The following is a 5374-nucleotide window of genomic DNA, read 5'->3' on the forward strand; positions in this document are numbered from 1 at the left end:
CACACTGCTCACACTGACACACACTGCACATTGCTCACACTGCACACTGCACACACACTGCTCATTGCTCACACTGCACACACTGCTCATTGCTCACACTGCACACTGCACACACACTGCTCACACTGCCACACACTGCACACACTGCTCATTGCTCACACTGCTCACACTGACACACACTGCTCACACTGACACACACTGCTCATTGCTCACACTGCACACACTGCACACACACTGCTCACACTGACACACACTGCACACACACACTGCACACACTCACTGCACACAGCCCTCACAATACACTCACATGTCAGCAGCCCACCCCCCCCTCACATGTCAGCAGCCCACCCCCCCCCCCCACACATGTCAGCAGAACTCACATGTCAGCAGCCCAACCCCCCCCCCCTCCCTCTTGCAGCAGCAGCAGCAGATCTGGCTGGGAGGACACAGACACACGTTGCCACGCACCGCAAAACCAGGAGGCTGGGAGGAAGAGGGAGGGGGGCTGAGAGGGAGGGGGGCTGGGAGGGAGAGGGAGGGGGGCAGGTCTCTGTTTTGGGGTCACCCCTGTGCCCTGGCTGGGAGTGAGGGGGGCAGGTCTCTATGGGGGATCCCCCCTCCCTGTGAGGGGCAGATGAGGCTGGACAGAGGCAGCCCCGTCCACTCCCAGAATGCTTTGCTTCTAGCAGCATCTGGCTCCGGTCCCAGCTTTCCTCCTGGGGGCTCCATCTCCATTTTGCAGCCTCTGCAGCGTTGTACTTGTGACCGTGAGTACAACGTGCGGCTGACATGTAACCCACCCTCCTGCACCCAGAGAGGGGCACTGCCATGTGGGGGCATACCTCGGGGGTGGGGGGGAGGGGGTGGGGGGGGAGTTGAGAGGGAGGGAGGGGGCAGAGAGGGAGGAGGGATGAATCGCCGCCATTTTTTTTAAACTTTTTTTTTATTTATTTATTTAATTAACTCCCTCCCTCCCGATCAGGCGCGCGGCGGCCATTTTAAAAAAAAAAAATTAGCGCGACCCCGTTACTAACGCGGTGGTCTCGGGGTGGACCCCGAGGACCGCGTTATAACGGGGTTTAGCTGTAGTTATGTGTGAGGGAAAAACCAATGCTGTCCAAAATAAAAGTGATGTGCGCAGGGGAATGTGTAGAGTGAGATTGGAGAAAGAAACGTTTGGCCATAATGCCGTGCTCGTGCTGAATGATATTGTTAGTTTTTATATACAATCCAGTGTATCTTATGCTGTTGTTTTGACATGTCTATGTACTAGGGTTATATCTTTTAATTCAGTCCACTGGGTATGTATAGTATTATATATAGCAGAATTTTAATACATATATGTATAAAGGATGCTAGCGTTAGTTAACCATTTGCTTGCTAATGTATATATGCTCCCAGTGAGATACACAGCTGATGCAGGGCTAATTAGCTCTCGTTTGCGGGCTTTTTATCTTAAATGTCGGGTCTGTAGTCACCTCCCCCACTCCAAGACGAAGCGCTGTTATAGCGTGAAACGCATACAGGAGGAGGTTGTGGTGTAGCCTGTTGGTTTTAGTGTGTGCAACTATTTCAACAAAGCCTTTTTGTATTATCATCGGATTTGAAGTAAAGCTTGACTGATTGCTGTGGCGCCGGATACATCCCTGTTTACCTACAGTATGTTAGAGTTTAATTTGTGAGTCAATGTGGGGTTTATACATTATTTCTCGTTTGAGAATATTTATCATTATATGTAATTTCCCCATTTTCTGGTTTAATCACTAACATTTGTTTTTTAGACCCTAACCCTCTAAGTTTATTGGCTAGGCTCTTGTCTCCCTTATTACCCTTCTCATAATAAGATAACTTAGTCTTCTGTAAAGCATTTTCTGTGTCTTTCAAGTGAATCTTTCTAAATTCATCGTTAGCTTGCGTTACATTTTAATTGTATAAACTATTCTAATTCTAACATATTAGTAAAGATAATGTAAAGAATAATGCACATAATAAAGGCATTGTCATACATGTATATATACTGCATGTACACAAATATATGCATACATTTACATCCCTGTCATGTCCCTGCAGTTACACTTAAAAATGTACAATTCCTAGATATATGGTAATACATTTTATTTTATAAGTAGTCATTGAGATGTTTGCTGTATTTTTGACATTCAGTAGGTAAAGTGTCAGATAAATTGTTGTATAACTTTAATCACTAAACCTCCCTCTCCTTGCGTGCTATCATAAACATAATATGGTCATAATCTGCAAAATTGCTGGTCTTTTTAGTAGGTAATGCTTCCAAATTCTCAATGATGAACCCTGCATCACAAACAGCCTCTCTTATAAACTCCTCATCAAATGACAGACAGAAGAACTTGTGCTCACCAATTATATAGCATGACATATTATATGCCCCCATCAGTAACATGTGTCCCCCAATTTTTAGCATTGACGCTAGTTTTTTCAGATTGCTACGGTAAGCCTGGTGGTCCTTGCTAACAACGTGTAAGACATACATGGAGATCAGACAGTCCATCTGTGGTAGGACTACAGGCTCTAAAGGGTTATCTTTGGTGAGATCACATTTGACAATGCGTTTCACTGCTCTTCTTGCTTTGTCTTCCTTTCCTTCCCACTCCTCACTGAAATTACAAAATGAAAAGGATAACATGGCAGTTTTGGAGCAAATAGTGGTGCGTGCCAAAAATAATGTACACATGTCACTTCAATGACTAGAATGTTTTTGATGAATTTGTATCCGTAGCTGATCGGCCGGTTCCTTTAGTCCATGGATTTTAGCGGATCAATTTCAAAAAGGGCTCTCTCCCCACCCATTGCCACACCCTATCCGCCCTCCCGATTGACACACCCTATCCTCCCTTCCCACTGACAAACTCTTGCACCCCCCACTGACACACTTTCTCCCCACTTCCCCACTGAAACTCTTTCACCTTCCCCACTGAAACTCTTTCACCTTCCCCACTGACACTCTTTCTCCTCCCCCCAATGACACTCTTTCTCCACCCCCACAGAAACTTTCTCTCAACACCTCCCCACTGACACTCTCTCCCCTCCACATGACACTTTCTCTGCCCCTCCCCCCACTGACACACTCTTCCTCCCCTAACTGACTCAATCTCTCTCCCCCACCTGACACTTTATCTCCCCCTCTCCCCACAAACACTCTCTCTCTCCCTCCCCTCACTGACACTCTTCCTTCCCCAAACTGACATTCTCTCTCCTCCCGACTGACACTCTCTCCCCACACTTTCACTCTCTCCCTCTCCCCACCTGACACTTTCTCTCCCACTCTCCACACTGACACTCTCTCTCCCCCTCCCCCACTTACTCTCTCTCCCTCTCCTCACTGTCACTCTTCTTCCCCTAACTGACACTTCCCCGCCACTGACTCTCTCTCCACCCCACTGACATTCTCTACCAACCCACTGATACTCTCCCTCCCCCCACTGACACTTTCTTTACCCCTCATTGACACTCTCTTTCTCCCCAACTGACACTCTCCCCCCACCTGACTTTATTCCCCCTCTACCCGATGAGACTCTCTCTCCCCCTCCTCTCACTGACTCTCTCTCTCTCCCTCCCCTCACTGACATTTTTCCTTCCCCATCTGACACTTTCTCTCCCCCCTCATTGACACTTTCACCCCAACCCCACTGACACTTTCTCACCCCAAACTGACACTCTCAACACTGACTCTCTCTCCACACTGACACGCTCTCCCTCTCCCCACACTGACACACTGAAATATACATTACCTCTTTCCTTCCAGATCACAAACTATTTTTGCAGCGTGAGACCAGTCAGCAGCTCCGGGCTTCTTGTTCCTCCACATTTCAAATTCCCTGATATTTGCATCAGTAAATTCTATCACATTGATCTCTTTGAAGAAATCACAGGCAGTTAAGAGATGGAAAGCGAGTGGTCCCATGGTAACATCGAGCATGGTTTCCCCTCTCACACGACCTGCACCCAACGGTTAGAAAATAGGAAAATACACTTTTTTGACAACATTGTTTTCACATTAGCAAAGTATTGAACAGAATACAGCACAAGTGCTTATTCACATGCTTCAGTTCCCCAAACATTTTGATAATATTTTACAGTAACTTCAATATCAACTATAAATGAACGTACCTGAAGAGAGCGTTTTAAACAATTGTGTAATAGGATATACAACAACCTCCACAAACATATCATTAGTTCCATTATAGAAATATGTATCTATTAACCCTCTGGGATCAAACTCTTCATCATGGTAATGCTTGTGGAGACTGGAATCCATTGTGCGTGTCCTTGGTGTAACTATCCTGTTACAGTACTTCTATGTAGCACATGTAGAAGCCTTAAGCAGCTTGAGAAGGTAGAACAGTAGTAGCTCGGTTAGCATCACAGTATTTCAGCAATTACCAGAGCATGTGATAAGCTTCTGCACAAACATTTACATGGGACGCTGCTGATCCGTGTTTACTAAAGTTGTTGCATTAATAATGACACTTGACACTAAAATTGTGCAATTATTGTGGTCTACGATATGTATCATCATGTCTGTCTGCACTAAAAACGATAGCATTTTGTTAGTGTGATTCACGCCAGATGTATGAGAGGCACAAGTGGCACTTTCACACGTGCTTTGAGTTGAAAATAAAGTTGTGTTTGGAACATGGTTTTTTATTTCTTCAAATGTTTTCGTGTTTTTGATTTGGTTCGGTTTCACAAAAACTAAATTTGTTTGGTTTTGGATTTCTACCAAATAATTGAAAAAATCAAAATAAGCAGCAAATGCTAAAACAGGGTTGTCACAGGAAACCAGGCAATTTGTACATTTTACCAGGATCATGCATTGAGCAAAACAAGTTAATGAAATAAATTGTAAATTTATTCACAGGAAAAGGCAAACACACAATGTTACACAAACTACAGCAAAAAGACACACTTACTTGGGAATTGCGGTAACAATCTAGACCAAGCATGTCAAACTCGTGGCCCGCGGGCCGCATGCGGCCCACAACGAACATATTTGCGGCCCAGCCCAGTGGTCCCCAATCTGTGTGACGCGGTGCCCTTGTGCGCCGTTGTTTGCCTAGAGGGGCACCGCGATTATCACTCCCCACCATCCCTCCGCTTATCCCTCTCCATTATCCCTCCTTCATGCCGGCCGGGCCACAGGGGATTGACTGCAGGCAGAGAGGAAGCCGGGGGTTGGGCTTCGGCTCCTCTGCCTGCTGGTGGTTGCGCGGTGTCCCCTCCCCTTCTGCCCCGGGTGATAGGAGAAGGTAGGGGGTTGGGGGGGAGGGAGTTAGTTGTAAATTTGCCTGTCCTGCACGAATCGCATGCCTTTCCTCCCTCCCCCTCCTCCCCCCAG

The 5374-nt window shown here is 46.4% G+C and overlaps 1 protein-coding gene across 1 annotated transcript; it reads right to left on the reverse strand.

The window, feature by feature from the left end:
* Positions 1-2203: 2203 nt before the first annotated feature.
* On the reverse strand, positions 2204-4294 carry LOC142498063 (indolethylamine N-methyltransferase-like). The gene is made up of 3 exons (XM_075606571.1): positions 4147-4294; positions 3768-3975; positions 2204-2633 (listed from the first exon to the last, which is right to left on the reverse strand). The coding sequence occupies exons 1-3, from the start codon at positions 4292-4294 to the stop codon at positions 2204-2206; spliced, it is 786 nt and encodes a 261-aa protein (XP_075462686.1).
* Positions 4295-5374: the final 1080 nt, after the last annotated feature.

The sequence above is a fragment of the Ascaphus truei genome, chromosome 6 (assembly GCF_040206685.1).
Source record: "Ascaphus truei isolate aAscTru1 chromosome 6, aAscTru1.hap1, whole genome shotgun sequence".
Taxonomy (NCBI): domain Eukaryota; kingdom Metazoa; phylum Chordata; class Amphibia; order Anura; family Ascaphidae; genus Ascaphus; species Ascaphus truei.